The 19,378-nt window shown below is 39.3% G+C and overlaps 2 protein-coding genes across 2 annotated transcripts; one reads left to right on the top strand and one right to left on the bottom strand.

The window, feature by feature from the left end:
- On the top strand, positions 1-3,555 carry LOC309475283 (transcription factor 15). The gene is made up of 2 exons (XM_082138002.1): positions 1-1,499; positions 1,798-3,555. The coding sequence occupies exons 1-2, from the start codon at positions 948-950 to the stop codon at positions 1,828-1,830; spliced, it is 585 nt and encodes a 194-aa protein (XP_081994128.1). The 5' UTR covers positions 1-947; the 3' UTR covers positions 1,831-3,555.
- A 1,703-nt stretch (positions 3,556-5,258) lies between these two features.
- On the bottom strand, positions 5,259-12,838 carry bzw1a (basic leucine zipper and W2 domains 1a). The gene is made up of 12 exons (XM_082138001.1): positions 12,711-12,838; positions 11,923-11,995; positions 10,170-10,346; positions 9,991-10,085; positions 9,783-9,848; positions 9,531-9,666; positions 9,339-9,448; positions 6,894-7,064; positions 6,559-6,705; positions 6,311-6,449; positions 6,035-6,157; positions 5,259-5,950 (listed from the first exon to the last, which is right to left on the bottom strand). The coding sequence occupies exons 2-12, from the start codon at positions 11,984-11,986 to the stop codon at positions 5,919-5,921; spliced, it is 1,260 nt and encodes a 419-aa protein (XP_081994127.1). The 5' UTR covers positions 11,987-11,995; positions 12,711-12,838; the 3' UTR covers positions 5,259-5,918.
- Between the last annotated feature and the right edge of the window lie 6,540 nt (positions 12,839-19,378).

The raw sequence follows: 19,378 nt of genomic DNA, 5'->3' as shown, positions 1-19,378 counted from the left end.
TTTGAAAAGTTGTGTAAACAGCCCCTTAGTTAACTGGTTTCAGTATCACTTATATGTTTCTTGTGGTGTTGTTGGTGTGGATGTTAAAACTTCTAGCAAAGTAGTTTTTTTGTTGTTTTTTTGTAAACTTTCAGAACACCAATGTTCATTACACCTACAAGTAAGCAAATGATTGCAGCTACATTGATAGAAACACAAAACTTGATTTAAGTAAAAAGCTCTCCAATAACTTTCTTCACAGTCTTTCTCATTGCTAGCATGTCAAACAGGTTTTTTGAATTACATTCTGTCAGATTTAAAACACTGCCCCCTATGTGCAGTAAAGTCCAAACTGTGTCTCTCCTTTTGGACCTGAAGTGACCCATAGCCCATGTGATACGAATTTTACAGGCAACGACAACAGTCTCTGTCTGTAAACTTTTCTGGGCTAAATTTAGCACTGGGTCAAACAACAAGGTTGCTTAGCTATTGCATACATATTATATAGCATGCAAATACATGTTTAAGCCATAGAGAACATGATATTTTAAGCAAACAATATCAGGAGCGAGAGATGAATGGACTAGAATGAAGGGACAAAAACAGAGGTGGGTCTTCTCAGAGAAAGTAGAGCAAATCACTGTTGACCTGCACAAGATCACCCAGAGGACCCGGTACCCAAATATTACAGCCCAAAGGAGTAACAAACACCCAAATCCCTGTATGTGTGTTAGTGCGTGCATTTATTTATATATCTTCAAACGTCCTCCTTCTTTGGGCCATGACAGGTGCCCCTCAGCTCCACCTGTCCATCCTTTTCCACAGCCACATGGTAGCGGACAAATCCAGAAAGGGATCATCATTCAAGAAATGGCATGCTGAAGTGCCACGGGGCCACGGAAGATCTCTGGACACCGGATCAGACGCAGCTGCCCCCCGGCTGCTATTTTCACTCAGCTTAAAGCACCATGGGCAGCCAGCATCTATGCCATGGACTACCCACAACAACCAGTCTGTCTCTGCACGCCATGAAGTCCACTGCAGGCGAGCGAGGGCTAACTCATGAACATCCTGCACACGATACCCAGAGCTTACCCTCCGACCCTGATGAGCTCGACAGCGGCAGCGACAGTTCGGAGAAATCCACGGGGAGCCCAACGCGGGGCCACAGGGAGGTGGGGAGACACAGAGGAGGCCGTAGACTCCCAGGGGTTAGTAAACAACGGCAGGCAGCTAATGCTCGGGAGCGAGACCGTACACACAGCGTCAACACCGCCTTCACGGCTCTACGCACCCTCATCCCCACGGAGCCAGCCGACAGGAAGTTGTCGAAAATCGAGACTCTGCGATTGGCATCAAGCTACATTTCACACCTGGCCAACGTGCTTCTGCTAGGGGAGGACTGCAGGGATGGGCAACCGTGTCTAAAATATCAAAACATCTTACAAAGCAACACCAACCTCAAAACCCCACCAGTACGACCCATCTGCACCTTTTGCCTGAGTAACCAAAGGAAAATGGTGAGTTCTTGAAGGTGGCGAAATGATCAACTTCTACCTGTTGAGTCTTTAAAGGTTGGGCTTGCCTGAAAATGTCCAGAAATTGTGGTGTATTTGGGAATATATTTGCATACCAAACTTTATTGGATTTCATGTTACTTGCCAGTAGTATTGCAACTACCTTTCCTCGAATTGTCCTTTTAGCTGTTTAACAGCAATAACGCATGCCTGTGTTTTTCACATAGAATTGTAAACTGATATGATAAAAATTGTGCATGTGTGAATTCTAACACCTTTCAATTATCATCTACTTCTGCAGCTTAGAGACGGGGAAAAGCAAACAACTGCGTGACAGCAGAAGTTCTCTGACTGACTGCTGCTATGTACAAGCTCTCAACTTCTGAATGTTTACATGTATAGAGACATTGCCTTGCACAGAGACTAGACTTTCTGCTGTATGTTTTTTATTTTTATCTCTGAGGACAGACAAAATGAGCGACAAGAAGAGAGATCTTCTTTAAAAGATTCTTGAAGAATCTGCACTTTTTCTGCATTTCCTATAAATGTGTTGCTTCTGCATGTGTGGCCACCTTATCAACTGTGTATTGGTTAATGTAACCGGATAATATGTGTAATGTTGCACCTGGTGGGAGGCTATTTCAGTATCAGATATAGTAAGCTACACCATCCCTTGCCTTAAAAAACAGTCTTGTGTCTGCCTCTTGCACGTCACATGATGGTAACTGAAACCTTGCGGTTTGCAGTAGTCGCTGTCAGTACAACGGCAGGCAAAATCTCATCCCCTCCCTCTTGTCTCCACATCTAAGCTGGGACCCCAATCCCAACATGGCTCTCAGGAGACTGCACACAAGAATCTAACCTCAGCACGAGAACTTGGGTTCGGCAAAGCATTCTAAATATTTATTCGAAAGTTCAAGTGGCATGACTGAATGCTAAAGGTGGAAGTATTTCATAATGAGAACATAATCTTCCATGTCTTGGGAACAAGGTACATGATCCCTAACACGAGCCTTGGGTCATGACCCTGACCCCAAATATGATATAGTCTTGTCTCAAATGCTACCCGCAGTCCTTGCTGTCTTTCTTTGAGTCCACAGTTTGGTGACGTAACGCCGCATAGACTTGACTAGACATAACGCCGCATAGACTAGTCGTGTAGAAGCACGCACCAGTGCATGCTCAGGGAAATGGGTACAACAAGGTCACACTGCAAACACAAAAGAGAAGCTTGTGCTTATAAATCATATAACAACAAATTCGGTCTTGTGGATTCCATTGACATTGCGTGAGAGAAGGCCATGCTACCACAAGTCCAAATAACAAGCATTTACATGTTGGGCCCTGTTTACACCTGGTATTAAGGTCACCTGGTCTTGGTCGATATTATCACAAGTAGACGAGGGAGACACGTACCTGTTTACACCTCTTTTTTGTCCACTTTCAACCACTTCTGTCCTGCTTTCTTCGATAGGAAGGTCCATGGGCGGGTAAATGTATTTGCTTGTTCAGATCTTTCGATCTAATGGACAAAATAAGCTTGTGCAATTTACATATGAACGCGCCGGAGATGCCGGAAAAACACACGGAGAGCATCAGCTTTCGTTTCTGCGCTGACAGCCGCAAGACCACATCGAACGCTGTGTGTGTTAGAAATCAGGAATGGTGAGAGAACTTTGTGCTGGGTTTGTTTTTTTGTCTTCAAACCAAGCTTGGGTCTTCAGCCGACAAAGTTTAAATCCCGTCTGGCTAGCACACTTACCATAATGTTTACGAATTAGGTCAGTAGGCGGAGAGCAGGAGTTTTTTTGTAGATGTTCGAATGGAATCGACAACATCAGCATCTTGATGTATGAAAGCAATCCGGTCGAATGCGTTTTCGACTACCTCTGAAGTGGTTCAAAGTGGACAAGCTCGAAATGTTTCAGACCTTGTTTACATCTGTATTTAGCGTTGTCCACTTCATGAGTTCACACTTACATATAATTAAGTAGAGTATGGGTTACGTGTATTTGGCGTGCTCTCTGGGGGAGGGCTCCGAGCTCTGAATTGTGGCCAAAACGCATTTTAAAACAGGTGTAAATAGGGCTTTGCGCATGTTACAAAATTGCATTTCAAATCTTCAAGACTGTTGTCAATGTAATAGTGTGCACTTGATGCCTCATTTATAAAATGTGCGTATGCACATATTTGATCTTAAGAGTGTGTGTACGCTAAAATCCATGCCAATGTTCATTAAATAAAAACAGTCTTTGACTTTGAATAGTGCTTAGTGCCACATCAGGGTCTAAGCAGACGTACAGACTTGTTCTTTGGAGTCGGAACACTGCAAGTATTTGGAAATCTAACACAATTTCAAGATCATTTGCGATTTATCGATTTCACATCTGGAAGAGAGGTTAGTTCTCTAAATCACACGTACGCACATTGGAGAAATGATAGGAAGATCAAATGAAGGACAGTTTCTACACATTTTATTAATGAGGCCCTTGTCAATTACACAAACATTCTCCACAATTGTACCTCCTACAAACATGCAAATAGCTATATGAGAATTAATTTGCACCAAATGGAACCAAAATGTTTATGAGATATGAGAAGCTGGTAATTCCTCTGGTTCCTCAATTCTCATTGGCTATTGTTAACTGCAGCTCTTTTGCTTGTCGAAGTGTGCAAGACTTAAGGGGCAGTTTAATTTGACAATGGTTTTGGGGCAGGGGTAGGCAAGTTCGGGTCTAGAAAGCTGCTGTCCTGCAGTTTGGCTCCAACCCTGAAAAAAACCCTCACTTGCCTGTAGCCTTAGTAATCCTGAAGACATTGATTAGCTTTTCAGGTGTGTTTGATTAGGGTTGGAGCTAAACCCTGCAGGACAACGGCTATAGGACCGAAATTGCCTACCCCTGGTTTGGGGGAAAGGTCAACAAGCTTCTGGCTTGTAGCATGCGCTAGACTCAAGTACACCACTGAATCCTCATATGTGCTGAAACTGTTGTATAGTTTACATTAAAAGAAGAGGAATCACAAATTTGAGCCTAACATTTACTGTGATTACAATTTAGTTTATTTTCAGATTCTGCACCTGCGATTTTAATATTTAAGGGTGAGTTTTACTTTTGTAAAAGCATCAAGATGTAGAGAATAGCCATTTCTAATCCAAAATGTTTACCCGTGTATCTTGCACAAATCAAAACTTCCGCTTGTAAGGTTTTCCTGTATTTTTGGAGACTGTGCATGACTTTTTTCTTGCATTCACTTTGTGAAAAAGGAGTTTTTTTTTTTTTTTTTTGAAGATGTGCAACCAAAAAAATAAAAGTGCAATGAAAGTATCACATACTGTACTGGAAATACTGTGACAAGACTTTTGTATGTCATTTGTAATTGTATTTTCCCCCACAAAAATGAAGGTCAAAGTGCATTATATCAATATGGCCTACTTCTAAAACAGTTTAAAAACTAGCCTGTCATTCTAATACTTGAATTGTCTTCTCTCCTAAAAGTGGTCCTTTGCACATGCCAAACATCAAACAAGCTGCTATTTAATGATCAAATATTTTTGTACAAGAAAAGTCTGTTCTTGTGACTTTCAAACCAATAAATTATTTTTTGAAAAACATGTTCTGAATGTGGTTCTTCCTGGGTTTTGCGGTGCTCTCTGGTGAAAGACAATATTGCACACCCCTTTAAAATGGTGGACTCAAATCTGATTTTGCAATTATTCAAAAACTAGCATATTAAGAATAGGCAAGAACCACACACAAAGCATATACTTCTAGGTCTTTATTTCTTAAAAAAAGTCAATTAGTTATTCAGTTTAAAGAAATTGGTGACAAATAAGATGGAGATACATCATAGAAGTGGTTGGGAGTCATTTAAGGGTCTTTACAGGGTGATCAGCAATTTGTTTTCAGCGCTGTACAGTTTCATAGGCAGGGAACAGAACGCTGATGGATGTTATGGGAGAAGGACTTAACCCTTTGGCAATAACATCACAATGAGACAAGCTGACTGTTCTTCCCTTTGTGGACACTGATCATGACGGGGCATGAAGGCATCAATACCATATAGAAAAGGGCATCTTAAAAGCAAACAAGGCAGCCTGATCAAAATCAAAGGAATGTCAATTCATAAAGGAATCATTTTAACAATAATTTAAGATGTCCAAAGTGTATTGACACTTAAAAGTTCCTTGAGTGAGTAAATAATTACAAAGGTTGACCACAACTTTTGTGCTATTTTAAGTGTAAACCTTTATATTAGAAAAAACTGTTAAAATTAACCATTTGTTATAAAGCCCTTAAATGACATCTAAATGTTATGGTTTGAAAAACAGGAGGTAGAATCAAAAAAAAAAAAAAGCCAAAAAAGAAAAGAAATTAGAAAGACGAGCACTTCTGTAACAAAACATTCTGCTGACATTGTGTTTTAGTCTGCCTCCTCTTCCTCTGATTCAGATTCTGGTATATAAAAAAAAAAAAGACAATTAAAAAAAATTATATCATGAGCCATTTTAAGCAGAGAAGAAAAAAAAAACTGCTTACCCTCCTCAGCATTTTTCAGCCATTCTACAAACTTCTTCATCTGCTCCAGGAAGACACTCTTTCCTTTGGCCACATGGGCTTCTGCATACCACTTCAGAATAACCTCCTCGCTCAAAACATCAGCTACAGGCAGTCAAAACAAGAAAAAAAGCTTCAAAACACAGATATAACCTCTGTATTCCACTAGCCAAGTTACCAAGCTACAAAATTACCATAGTGTCGCAAGCCTTTGGCTTAAGTGCACAGTTTTGAAAGGATCAAGTACAGAAGACACACCTTTGTAAAGAAGCACCACGATCTTCTGGAAGGCCTTCATGAAGTGGATATTGTCGTAGCAGTACTCCTGGATCTTCAGCAGGAGGGTGAGCTCAGACAGGCCTTGGGAGGTGAAGGCCTTCAGCAGTGGGCTGTATTGCTGCAAAACAAGTTAGCAGAACATATTGGTACTACTGGTAAAATTCAAGTAATGAATTGGAAGTAATGCCACTTATGAGTAATGCCACTTCCATGAGCGATGTAGATACCTTCAAGTGTTTGATGGCTTGCTCTGTGACGAGCTCCTCCTTTTTATTCCACTCGACGGCACTCATGACACTGGTCCACACGATACCGATCATTGTCTGCTCAGAGATGCTCGTTTTCTTCATCTCCTCACGAACGTAGGCAATGATCTGGGAAACAAAAACACATTAACTGAATACAGCGACAATAAACCTGCATAGCCAAAATATGGATAATGTTAATCAAAATCTTTAATATTTTAAATGAATCATAATATTTGGATGCCTATTTTTAAGAACTTTTAAATCTATAAATTGAAAGTGGGAAAGTAGACCAGCTGTTGACAAAACAAACTCACGTCTTTGAGGGTCTCGCCGCGGGACATCAGCTCTTGCAGTTCTTTCTGAAGCTCTTTGCGTGCTCCAATGGACTGCTGGTTGCGAGCGAAGTCTGAGAGCTCCTTCAGCCCGGCATCGGTGAAATATTTTGAGAAGTGTTCGCAGCTACGCTTGTTGGCAGGGAACAGCTCCTGTTTTGGGCAAGAGGATGATAGGTAAAAGAAGAAAAAAAAGAAAAGGAAAACCAATAAGTATCAACTAGAGGTCTTCACAGGTCCACTTAGGGGCCGATCACACCTGACGCGTTTTTTGCAGTGAGAGGCGCCTATTTTCAATTGGTTTCCCATGGCAGCGAGCGTTCTGCACGCTGTTTATGCATCTGCTGCGCCTCGCGTTTTACCGCCTGCTGCGCCTCGCGTTTTTTAAGTTGAAAAAAAAGCAACTCCAAGCGGAAAAAGCGCCCGACGTCATCGCGTTTTTTCCACTGTCCAATCGAATGAATGGAGAGGCGGGCCTTCCGTTTAAGTGATGAAAGCTACAGTTGCTTGAACGCCCGGAGAGTGCGATGATGGAGAATAAACTTGTGGCGCTCTCGCGGGTTACCAGGAGCTTAACGAGATCACGAACCGTAACTACCACAACGTTAACAGAAAGTAAATAAAGTTAATAAAAGGCTGATTTAACGTTTACTTGACTGATAGGACAGCTGTCAGTGGTTGCCTAGCATATTAAAAAACGCAGCGCACTGCTCATTCTGTGTGATTGGGCAGTGCTGTCCACCTCGCGTTTTCGAACCTGAAAAACGCGTTAGGTGTGATTGGGGCCTTAGAGAGTTCAGGTCCAATTGGGGCCTTAGAGAGTTCAGGTCCAAAACTTTGCCACAGGCCTCAGTAGGGCTGGGCGATATGGGCAAAAAAAATAAAAATATCACGATAATTTTTTTTATATCAGTCGATATCGATAATTATCACGATAAAAGTCAAATCTTTATTTCTTTCAAGTTTAAAGGCAGATTTTTGCTCCTAAGTGAAAGTTGTAGAAACCAGAGCGTTAACTGTGGTTTTAAACTACTCTTTATTATCATAACATATCATGACAAACACTTGCCAAACAGGTGAACATTTCACAAATCTGAGGTAGAACATTGAAACATTTGTCATTTTTCCTTAAAATAAATATGTTTATTGGACAATTTCTTAGTTTCTGCATGTGCCATTTTTTTTTTTTTTTGTAAAATGTAATATTCTGACTGTTTGAGTTTTATTAAACTTAACCATTGGTCATCCAGTATCATGCATTTAGATCATGATAACCACAGATAAAACCAGGCAAAGCCTACAGCACCTCACTATCATGGCAAAATGTAACTATGGTTTCTATGGTATTTGTATGAAAAACAGTATCCTAAATACATTACATACTGTAATTATATTCCATTAGTCCTTTAATACATTATCTACATTAATAATATAATACAATTCAATATGTATATCCCACATTTCATGGTGCAGTTAATATTACTAGGCTAACGTTACAGTAAATCCATGGTAAATGATGGGAATTTGTAGACGGAAAAGCCTTCAGACTGTATCGTTGCGCACAGTGTTGCTCCGGTTTGTCAGCGCTGTTTCATCTGCCTTTAAACTGGTTTAAATCACTGAGACATTTGTGTTCCTCGCTGAATTCAAGCGCTTCTCACTGGATCTCGTGACCGAGACCGATCAGAGTAAACGCATCTGCTCTAGTGAGCTCGCGCTGCGCTGCCGTTTGGACTTTGAGCCGAGCGGATAAATGGTCCGTGTGGCGCGCGATTCAAATGAGTTTCGTTCCGCTTTTGGTTCATAAACATTATCGAACATTTATCTACCTCTTGATATCGTTTTATCGAGAAAAATTATATCGCGATAATTATCGTTTTATCGCCCAGCCCTAGGCCTCAGATATTCTCTTAAAATATACCAACTTCAACAATATTTTATTTAAAACAAATACATATTAAATCTATGACAGTGTTATTATCCACCTTCTGTCAATCCATGCTTCTATGTAAATTACCAAACCCTCCAGAACACCGGTGCAGCAGCGACGCAAGCCTCAAACTGCGCTCTGCAATACCCCAGCCATATGAGAGAATGAGTATGGGAATTTGCTTCTGAATATTAACAATTATCAATTTCTTTGTCATTTGAGGAGCAACAAAGCTTATGAGCCATTCATCTACTAGGAATTGCTCGCCCGAGCAGAAAAACAATGTGCTGTTGCCAGATATCGATTACAGAAAATCATCCAAATGCAATTATGGCCCAACTAATCAATTAAACTAAACAAGTAACTATATTTGCGTTTTTCAATGTGAAAATGTTAAAATCCAAAGGAAACGTTGTTGTTTTTATATATAATATACAACTCCAATTATTTATATATATCAGATTGTCCCCGAGTCGAGTCTGCAGTACGATATTTACCATTAGCCTGTTGTCCATGCCAACTTTACGCAGGCTAGCAGCAACTGAGTTGATGTCTTTTTCGTTGATCCAGGACTTGAAGAGTTTCACAGCGAAGGCGGCAGACACCCCTACAATAAAATCCAGACGATGAGTTAGTTTACACATTCTTCACTCAGAAAGTACTGCTGTTAAACAAGTAACTGTCGTTACCTTCCTTGACCAAGTTCTCATTAAAGAGGCTGCTCAGGATGGAGGCTGATATATTGCCATTGGCCAGCAGGATTCCGGCAAGCATGGCCAATTTATTCCTCTCTGACTCGGTGAACCCTTTTAAAAACAGCAGCAGCTGTGAAAAAAAACAAAAAAAAAAAAAACATTATGGGACTTTCCAGATGAATAATGATGCGGTCTTTGTTTGACTAACAAATAAGTGATAATCCTTATTTCAACAATTTTGCTAACCTTCTTAATCTCCTCTTCAAACCCTTTCTCCAGGTACTTGTAACGCCTGATCAGCTTGTTAAAAACCTACAGCACAAGGTGAATGTGTTGAAACATGTAAAGAGGAAGCCGAAAAGTACCATTTATATCCATCACAGTGACATTAAATCAGAACAAGCTCTGAAACGTGAGACTATTTGCCAGCCAAGCAGTTTATAGCGGTAAATACCTGAGCGTACGCCTGCATGGTCTCCAGGTCTTCACTTGCCGTGAAGAGGCAGAACTCAGTACGGGTCAAGTCATCAGACAGAGTCCCTCCTGGGGCTGAAAAAAATACAAATACAAGATTGAATTAAGATGGTTTATTTCAATTCCAGCCCACTGAAATAGCCATAAACAGTTGCTTACCCAGCATTCCTCCAGCCACCAGGATGTCGAAGAGAGTCTCAGCATACCGGCGGTAATCGAGCTTGGCGCCAGAGGCATCAAGGAACTTTGCAACCGCTTCCAAATCAGTGCCAGTTTGGTTCAAGCCTTGAACAATACTTTCTTGAAACTGAGTAGGGTCAAATCTCTCCTTTTCATCTGTTGGGAAATGAGTGTTTTAAAAAGGGCGGCACTTTTTTTTTTTTACAAGGAAGTTCCTGAGGCTAAGGGTTTTCAATCTCTTGAGGGGCTTTCGCACCAGAGGAACCTTTTCATAGTTCCTAGAACTAATGGCGGAAGTACCAACCTTTTGGCGCATTCACACCGCAGGAACTGGGAATGATTTTAGCTATAGGAATGCCTTTTGGGGGAACATAATTAGCTCCTACTAGGGGTGGGAATTACAGGGTACCTCACGAGACATGGCTCACAATACTGATAATATCACGATACAGCAATTCTGCGATAATCAATCTATTGCTAGACAATCCTTTAATGATACATCACGATATTGGTCTATGAAAACAAAATGCCTGTGAAAAGGTTAAGTGCAGGTTTTCCAGACTTTGGACTTATTTTACTCACACTATTGTTCACCATTCCGTTACAAATCTTTTTCTTAGGCCATTTAACTATGTTCACATTCCCTCATTAATTTGTTAAGAGCCACATTGAGGAGCCATGAAGTAGTGATGCTGGGAGCAGAGAAATCTATTTAGAGCGGTATTTTATTCATTAAAATATCGATATTTGGTGCCAGCATATCTATTCTTGTATCGGACGGAGAAGGACAACGGTATATTGCCCCACCCCTAGCTCCTACTTCAGAGTAGGATCTAACCCTGCACAATAGGAACTACCAGCGGCGTAAGTGTACGCTGATTGGCCAAACGCACATGAAACACCAGTACCAGCCATTTTTGAAAAAAAAAAAAGCTGTGTAAACACACAGATTATAGTCTATATTTACTCCATGAACGAACTCTACAAACATTAATAGATGGACCTCTCGACCTTTACGATAAGGAGAAAATCCAACGCAACTTTAAGGGGACCAAGTGAAACATAGGCCTAATATATTTCTTTTCAACCACACGTCAAACGCTAATACTTTTTCATATAACCTACTGTCTATTTTCTTTGAATAACAGTTTTATCGAATAATGTTTTAGACAGGATTGCTAAACGGAGAATGGGAGTGCTGTGTGCTCAGGCTCAAAATAAGCCGTCAAAATAAATGTCTACCGCACCATCAAAATAAAATTAACAACAAGCACAACTTCAGAGCTCCTACTGGCGGAGCAAATGTAACCAGGAAAATGGCCCTAGGGGAATATTTAGTTCTCAGGGAACCACCCTGGTGGGTAATTCCTATAACTAAGTTTCTAGAAGTACGAAGTGCAAAAAAAGGCTTTAGATCTAGACCACAAAGACACAAATATGATCATCCTCAAACCCGCATTGTGAAATTTTAAATTTAAGCCAATTAAAAATTGTCATGTACTTAGAACGGCTTACATTCAGTTTTTAGTTGAAAGCGGTGTCATGTGAACAGACCCTAAATCAATTTAATAAAATTATTTTACTGAACAGTAATTAGTTAAATCTCATTAAAATATCTTGTTAGTAAAAATGTACACACCGTTTTTTCTCTGAATTTTTCTACGGACTGCTTAGTACTCCATCACAGCCCCCTGGACCCCAGTTTGAGAAGCCCTGATGTTAGGCTACTTACCTCTTTTCCTAGTTTTAAAACGCTGGCCGGTAAGCGTTGGCTTTTGCTGCTTTTGATTATTCATAAAAGACACCTATGAAAAGAATAGCAATATTTAAGAACATTTCTTTGAAAAGCACAAAGAAACCGCATGTAGATGTGGCAGGACATTTCCAAAGCCAAAAATAAAATTCCAACAGAAAATACGCTAAACAATACCCTTAATACTTTAAGCGATTCAAACCTTTAATAATAAACTGGTTTAATTAGTTCCAGTGAAACCTGTAGTAATTAATCCAACGTGTAACGTTAAGCATCAATCACGTTGTCTCGTTGGCAAATTATACAGGGTTTATTATTGCTCAGATAAAATCCAAAACTTGTTTAATTACTACTTGCATATGTTGCTGCATAAATGTATTAAATAGCGTTTATATATTATTATTATTTTGGGTCTGAACTGCAACTCACGCGCCGGACACGCGCTAAAGCTAACCGGCAAAAATGAGGCCTAACCACTCTAAACATTTTTTAAGAGCCACTTATTATCACTATTTACAAGTATTTCAGACCCAAACGAGTGCAATGCCAATATTTGACTGAATTTACATTAAACAACGGGAACTATTAAAGGTATTATCGTTTATGTTAAATTGATATCATATCGCGAGCTCCGCCATCATGGTTTAAACAGCTGATCATAAACGTTAGCCCAAAAACGGCCATCCTTTTAAAACACGGATATACAACAACTCAAGTTTAAACTGTATACGCTTATTATACGTATATAAAATACATGGTGGGCTTACCGAAATGAATTCAGATAAAAAACGGCTTTTTGAACCAAAGAACAAAGCAAGACAATAGCAGGTCCAAACTCAACACACAAAACCCTCCCTGATGGCAAGAGCCTGACGCGCCTGCGCAGAAGAAGAACGAGGGGGGGAAACAATGGACCCGTCCGTTACAGGGGAGTGCGGGGGGTCAGAGGGGGGTTTGTTGATAAAAATAATGGTAGTTAGACGTTTACAACTATTGTTTTGTCACTTATAAAACTTAAATATCATAAAAATGTTCGAAGAGTAAAAGATATACTCGCCTTACTATATATGTGAAAGTTCATAAAAACATACCCCCTCCCAGCTGACAGTGATTTGTAAGCCCAATGCGGGTCATACCATTGTAATGAGGGGATGTGATGATTTTTTTTTTCTTTATCGCCAAGGGTAAACCATAAAAAGCATTCAGTTCAATTGGGTCAGCACGCTAAGCTTTGATTTGCATATTTTTAGGGGTTCAAGCATGAAATGCTGAAACCCTATTGTAATTGTGCTGATTTTTAGGGGTTCAAGCACGAAGTGCTGAAACCCTATTGTAATTGTCCTGATTTTTATTATTATTTTTCTTCTGCCGTAAAACGCATCGTGCAGCCCAAACCGTAAGAGCTGGAACCTTGAAACTTTGCCAGATGGTAGTACAAAAATCGAGGAGAGGTTATCAAATTATGACCCCGATTGGCCCATAGGTGGCGCTATAGCAACCAAAAGCGCGAAACTGCTCAGAACTCCTAGACCGTATGTCGTAGACTCAAGTGTCTTATATCATTGGAAAGCTGGACGCCTGACGAACAAAACGTATATCTCCGATTTCATTTCCGCCATGATAGATTTTCCGCCATTTTTAATTTTGTCAAAAACCTACTTTTGCGAACTAGTCCCTGGTTTTTCGCCCGATCGGAACCAAACCAGTGCAGAAATGTTCTCTAGAAACTGAAGATCAATAATTATCGAAAAAAAGTCGAAATTTCGATTCACGGACGCTAAGGGGCGCCAAAACGTACGTTGTGGGAGGGGCCTATTTTACTAAAATGGCTATAACTCCAGAAGTAAATGAGGTATCTTCACCAAACTCGGTACACATATGTATGAGCTCAATATGAGGTAACAGTAAAAAAATCGCGGCGATTTGCCACATGGTGGCGCTATAATATGAAAAAAACATAAAACAGGCTTTAACCACCTGACCGTTAGTCCGATTGACTTGAAAATTGGTAAGCAGTGTCTTGGTCCAAGGTGTCATGTATGTGTATGAGGACATTGGCGTATCTAAAAAAACATGGCCGCCATCGGCCAATGAAGTTTGAGCACCTATTAGACAAGGTTAACGGAGGGCGATCGGAACGAAACTCGGTGGGCATGTTCTACTCATGGCCCTAGAGGTCTGTAAGAATTTTGAAAGAAATCGGCCACTAGTTGGCGCTAACGAGATTTATGGCTCTGTAATCACGTGGTGTTACACTTATTGTCACAAAATGGATACCATTTGATAGATCTCCTCTTGTTGAACAACTTTGCCTCAAGAACCATTGCTGTCAATCAAACCGTTCATTAAATATTCATAATTATGTTAAAACCCTACTTTTGCGAACTAGTCCTAGGTTTTTCGCCCGATCGGAACCAAACCAGTCTAGGACAATTCTATGGACTCTCTAGGTCAATAATTATCAAAAAAAAGTTGAACTTTTGCATTTTTCGCATGGCTAACAGGGTCATTTAGAAAATGGGCGTGGTAAAATGCACTCAAAAGCCTATAAATCCTAAACGAAAACTCAGAACTTCACGAAAATTGATGAGCATATGTGTCATAACCTGCTTAAGAAGCATGGAAAATTTTATGGAGAGCGGACCATAGTTGACGCTATAACTGTTAAAACGCTTTAAAACCATATATTTCCTATGGTAAATTGCCTGTATTTGCTGTAAATGGTGTCTTCTATCATATAATGTTCATATCATAATGTTCAAAACCAGTGCAGCACAATTCTCTGAACTCTCTAGATCAATAATTATCAGAAAAAAAGTTTAACTTCTTCAAAAGGTGATTTTATATGAATATAATGACATATTAAGCCAATAAGTGGTATTTTACTGCCCCCTGCTGTCATTTCATCATACTACTCCCTAATATTGTTATAAAATTCATATTTAGACTTTATAAAATCATTATTTTAACATTTACAATCACATTTTGTCAAAACTCATCTATTGAGTATTACTATTGACAATTGTGTTACACTGAGATATGGAAATGGACGAAAGTAAATGAATGAAATGAAACGAAAGTATAACGGCATTTAAGCCACGCCCCCAAATACAAATTCATTCATAACTCGAAAACGGAAAGTCGTTGCGCGCTCAAATTTTGATGGTGAGGACCTCTCGGGGCTCTTGATCGAAACGTGTCGTCGCGGGCCTCGGGAGCGCGCCCCCCCGCGCATCGCAAGCCCGCGGACCCCCGACTTTGAACGACCGCAACTCCCGACCCAAACCACCCCGAACCTTGTGTGAGAGCTCGTTGGAAAGGGCGCGTCCTTGGCTAGCTTCGATTCAAATGTGGTGTTATTTGCCCTGGGCATTCCAGAGATAATAGCCCGAACAGATATGCATTATAACAGTAATAACTCCCAGCCCCAATCGCCCAAAAACACCTTGATGGTCTCATTCAACAGGGCTCCTCAAGCACTATCTATGCTCTGAGTTTCAGAATTTTTCGCCTTTTGGTTCCTGAGATATAAGTAAAAAAACAAATTCCCATTCATTCATTCAAACACTTCAACTGTAAAAAAAGCTATAATACCACTGTTGTCCACTAGAGGGAGCAGCAGGATTACGCATGATCTTTTAATTCGCTTTCAGTATTGGGAAATAAACAAATGCTTTAAGAAGCAATCTTTTTTATTACGATGTTTTTTGTTTTATTATGATATTTGTATATATTAAATTTTTTTATTATGATTATGAACGGTTTGATTGACATTAGTGATTCTTGAGGCAAAGTTGTTCGAGATGAGGAGATGAAGATATTTTCACAATATCACATCATAAAAACATTGAAAACATATTTGTCTTTGTGTGTGTGTGTGTGTGTGTGTGTGTGTGTGTGTGTGTGTGTGTGTGTGTGTGTGTGTGTGTGGATGGATGTGTTTGTGTTTGTGTGTGTGTCTGTGTGTGTAAGCATGCTTAATGGAAAGAACATGGAGAAACTGCTTTGTTTTACTGGTGGATAAAAAAGTCTTTCAAATGAAAGTGAGTCAATTAGTGGTCTTCTACTGCCCTCTGCAGGACATTCTACTTAATAAAATATTTTCATCTGTGCTTTTGCATTAGTTTTTGGACTATATAAAATTACTTGCATGAAAATCACCTATTATAACACAGTCATGTTTTGTCAAAGTTTATCACTTCATTTTTACTGAGCTCTCAGTTTGAACAATTCTGCCTCTCAGTGATTAATTTGAAATCTGAAAATGGTGTTATACAGAGGAGATTTGCAATTATCATTTTGTTACCTATCTTTTATTTTAAATATCTACATCTACAAAAAAATGTGTGTGCATGTGTGTGTTCAAGCATGGTTAGTGTATTAAGTATTATTGTTTAAGTATTATTGTTTTCATTTACATTTTAACCACCAGAAGAAGAACACTCATTGGTTCATTCTGCTCACTAAAATATTATTTTTCATTTTTTTTTCCATTTGAAATATTGTTTAAACTTAATAAAATCATTAAAATAACATTTCAAATCATATTTTGTCTGTTTATAAATCCCACAGACTCACATTGGCTGCAATACTAATGTTTTTGTAAAACACAGACCTGATAGTCTAATCTGTGTGTATTGTGCATATATTATTGATATTATTACTATTGCAAATCATGTTATTGTAACTCATATCTTAATAGAATATTATTTGTAATTTTAATTCTTTATTTCTTAATTGTTTTTTTATGATTACTACAGATATTATCACCAAAGATATCAACTACACCTTCACTTTTAGTACTGACACGCTGCACACACAGCACAATCACACACTCACTAATGCATTCAAATAAATGTAATCTTACTGTGCTACTTTATTTGTACATGATTAGAATGAACAGAAATCTAAGAATATTTTTCTTCTTTTGTTAAAGCCATTTCAGACTCCAAGTAAGCATTATATTACTAATCATCTATTTTAAAGGTGCCATACAATTGAAAACTGTATTTATCTTGGCATAGTTGAATGATAAGAGTTCTGGACATGGAACTGACATACCGTGAGCCTCAAACACCATTGTTTCCTCCTTCATGTGTAAATCTCCTGTTTGCAAAAGACCGCTGAAAAATGAGTGAATCCCACCATAACACCGACTGTGACGTTGGAGTCAGGATCATTAATATTTATACCCCCCAAATTTGCATTTTCCAGTCAATGTTCTAGGCCAGGCAGTGTTAATGTGGACCTGCACAGCCGAATCATCAGAAGATCTGCAGGTATTGTGAAGAAGCAAGCAAGGACAATAGTGAAAATGGCAGATCATGGATATAAATGCTATGTCTGAGGCTGTGCTGCGGATTTGAGAACTTTTCATTCCCTTCCCACAAAAGAGAACTGTCAACAGGCATGGTTGATGTTTACAACAGGATACCTCACCATTTTAATTCAAAGCTGTTAGTTTTCTCTTAACGGAGGCCGATCAGAACGAAACTCGGTGGGCATGTTCGACTCGTGGCCCTAGAGGTCTGTAAGAATTTTGAAAAATCAGCCACTAGTTGACGCTAACAGGTTTTACGGCTATGTAATCACGTGATGCATATCATTTGATAGATCTCCTCATACTGAACAACTTTGCCTCAAGAACTACTGCTGTCAATCAATTTGTTCATTAAATACTTACGATTATGTTAAAAAAACTACTTTTGCGAACTAGTCCTAGGTTTTTCGCCCGATCGGAAATATACCAGTGCAGTACAATTCTCTGGAAGCTCTAGATTATTAATTATATAAAAAACTGTAACTTTACCCATTGGGTAGCCATAACAGGATCATTTAGAAAATGTGTATGGCAAAAAACACTCAAAAGCCTGTAAATCCTAAACAAAAACTCAGACAACTCACTAAACTGCCTTATGTGCTTAAAGACCCTAAATGCTTGAACCCCGCTAAATGCTGCTTGCAGCTTTAATTATTATTATTATTATTCTTCTGCCGTAAAACGCATCGTGCAGCCCAAACCGTAAGTGCTAGAGACTTGAAACTTTGCCAGAAGGTAGTACAAAAATCGAGGAGAGGTTCAGAGAGTATGATCCCGATTGGCCCATAGGTGGCGCTATAGTGCAAAAAACAAAAAAAAATCACGTTTTTGCTTAAATCTCCTTAACCCTTTGTCACAGACTCAAGTGTCTTATATCACTGTAATCCTTGTCTCAAGACGGACAAAATGTATATCTTCAATTTCATTTCCGGTATGCAAATTTTTCCGCCATTTTGAATTTTGTCCAAAACCTACTTTTGTGAACTAGTAGAGGGTTTTTTTGGCCAATCGGAACCAAACCAGTGCAGAAATGTTCTCTGGAGTCTGATTATCAATAATTATCGAAAAAAAGTTGAAATTTCGATCCACGGTTGCTAAGGGGCGTCAAAACGTTCGCAGGAGGCGGAGCCAGTTTACTAAAATGGTTATAATTCATGAACGAAATTAGATATTTTCACCAAACTCGGAACACATGTGTATGAGTTCAATCTGGGGTCACAGTAAAAAAATTGCGACGATTGAACACTAGGTGGCGTTATAACATGAAAAATACATGAAAAGGGCTATAACCACCTGACCGTTAGTCCAATTGACTTGAAAATTGGCATGCAGTCTCTTGGTCCAGGGTGCCATGTATATCTATGAGGACATTGGCGTATCTAAAAAAACATGGCCGCCATCGGCCAATGAAGTTGAGCACCTATTAGACAAGGTTAACGGAGGCCGATCGGAACAAAACTCGATGGGCATGTTCAACTCATGGCCCTAGAGGTCTGTAAGAATTTTGAAAGAAATCGGCCACTAGTTGGCGCTAACGAGTTTTATGGCTCTGTAATCACGTGGTGTTAAACTTATTGTCACATTATGCCTATCATTTGATAGATCTGCTCATGCTGAACAACTTTGCCTCAAGAACCACTACTGTCAATCAAACCGTTCATTAAATATTCGCAAACATGTTAAAAACCTACTTTTGCGAACTAGTCCCTGGTTTTTCGCCCAATCAGAACCAGACCAGTCTAGGACAATTCCCTGGACTCTCTAGATCAATAATTATCGAAAAAAAGTTGAAATTTTGCATTTGGATGGCTGTAATGGGGTCATTTAGAAAATGGGCGTGGCAGAATACACTAAAAAGCCTATAAATCCTAAATGAAAACTCAGAACTTCACAAAAATTGATGAGCATATGTGACATAACAAGCTAAAGAAGCATGGAAATTTATATGGAGATCGGACCATAGGTGGCGCTATAACTGTCAAAAAGCTTTAAAACCATATATTTCCTATAACCTATATATATATCATATAATGTTTATAAAATAATGTTAAAAACCAGTGCAGTACAAATCTCTGGACTCTATAGATCAATAATTATCAGAAAAAGTATAAAAAA

The sequence above is a fragment of the Leuciscus leuciscus genome, assembly GCF_965113295.1.
Source record: "Leuciscus leuciscus genome assembly, chromosome: 15".
Lineage (NCBI taxonomy): Eukaryota > Metazoa > Chordata > Actinopteri > Cypriniformes > Leuciscidae > Leuciscus > Leuciscus leuciscus.
Note: the sequence above shows the minus strand (reverse complement) of the source record. Positions and strands in the feature narration are given on the sequence as shown.

Excerpts from the sequence above, each read along its gene's own strand:
- LOC309475283 (XM_082138002.1), top strand. The coding sequence starts at position 948 with ATGGGCAGCCAGCATCTATGCCATGGACTACCCACAACAACCAGTCTG. Across the intron at positions 1,500-1,797 it reads TGAGTAACCAAAGGAAAATG|CTTAGAGACGGGGAAAAGCA; the intron begins GTGAGTTCTTGA and ends CTACTTCTGCAG.
- bzw1a (XM_082138001.1), bottom strand. The coding sequence starts at position 11,986 with ATGAATAATCAAAAGCAGCAAAAGCCAACGCTTACCGGCCAGCGTTTT. Across the intron at positions 10,086-10,169 it reads GGTGGCTGGAGGAATGCTGG|CCCCAGGAGGGACTCTGTCT; the intron begins GTAAGCAACTGT and ends TATTTTTTTCAG. Across the intron at positions 9,667-9,782 it reads TTGAAGAGGAGATTAAGAAG|CTGCTGCTGTTTTTAAAAGG; the intron begins GTTAGCAAAATT and ends TTTTTTTCACAG.